General features: G+C 62.5%; 1 protein-coding gene across 1 annotated transcript in view; it reads right to left on the bottom strand.

The window, feature by feature from the left end:
• LOC103776584 (rho-related BTB domain-containing protein 2) overlaps nucleotides 1–552 on the bottom strand; it is a gene marked incomplete at its 3' end in the record, with an annotated part of 1,119 nt that extends 567 nt beyond the window's left edge. The window contains exon 1 of the mRNA XM_008944099.1: nucleotides 357–552. Within this exon, the coding sequence (XP_008942347.1) occupies nucleotides 357–548 (192 nt within the window). The remainder of the gene's footprint in view (nucleotides 1–356) is intronic.
• Nucleotides 553–666: the final 114 nt, after the last annotated feature.

Genomic DNA, 666 nt, shown 5'->3' with positions numbered 1-666 from the left:
ACACACCGAGGGGGGGGGGCTCCCCCCCCCCCCTGGGCAGCCTGTTCCAATGCCTGACGACCCTCTCAGTGAAAAAGTTCTTCCTAACATCCTAAACCTCCCCTGGAGCATCTCGAGGCCATTCCCTCTTGTTCCATCCCTAGTTAGCCATGAGAAGAGCCGGGCACCTTCCTCCCTACACCATCCTCCTCCTCCTCAAGCCCTGCAAGAGCCCTGCAAGAGCCCAGCCGTGCCCACCACGTGCAGGGCAGGGAGGAATTCGCAGCTCCGTGGCAAGGAAGACGCGACTCCATCTCCTCGAGCTCCCCACGGGGCACCCCTGAGCCGAGCCCCCCAAATTCCCCGGCCCCCCTCACCTCCTGGCAGACACGGTACTGGTCGATGGCCCACACCGTGGGCACGTGGGTGGCCAGGAGCTGGTACTGGGTCAGGGTGGCGTTGCAGGCACGGGCACAGATCAGCCGGGTCTTGCCCACCGCGTTGTCCCCGACCACGACGCACTTGATGGTTTCTACGTTTGGCCTCTCATAATCCATGTCAGAATCCATTAATTGGGACCTGCAGGGGGAAAAGGGATGAGGAGGGTGGTGGGTGAGGGGATGGGGGGGTCAACAAACCCAACCAGGGTCGGGGTGCTGAAGGGGGTGAAGGACAAGCTGATGCCAA

Source organism: Merops nubicus, unplaced genomic scaffold (genome assembly GCF_000691845.1).
Source record: "Merops nubicus isolate BGI_N331 unplaced genomic scaffold, ASM69184v1 scaffold42027, whole genome shotgun sequence".
Taxonomy (NCBI): domain Eukaryota; kingdom Metazoa; phylum Chordata; class Aves; order Coraciiformes; family Meropidae; genus Merops; species Merops nubicus.
This window is presented reverse-complemented; position numbering and strand designations above follow the sequence as displayed.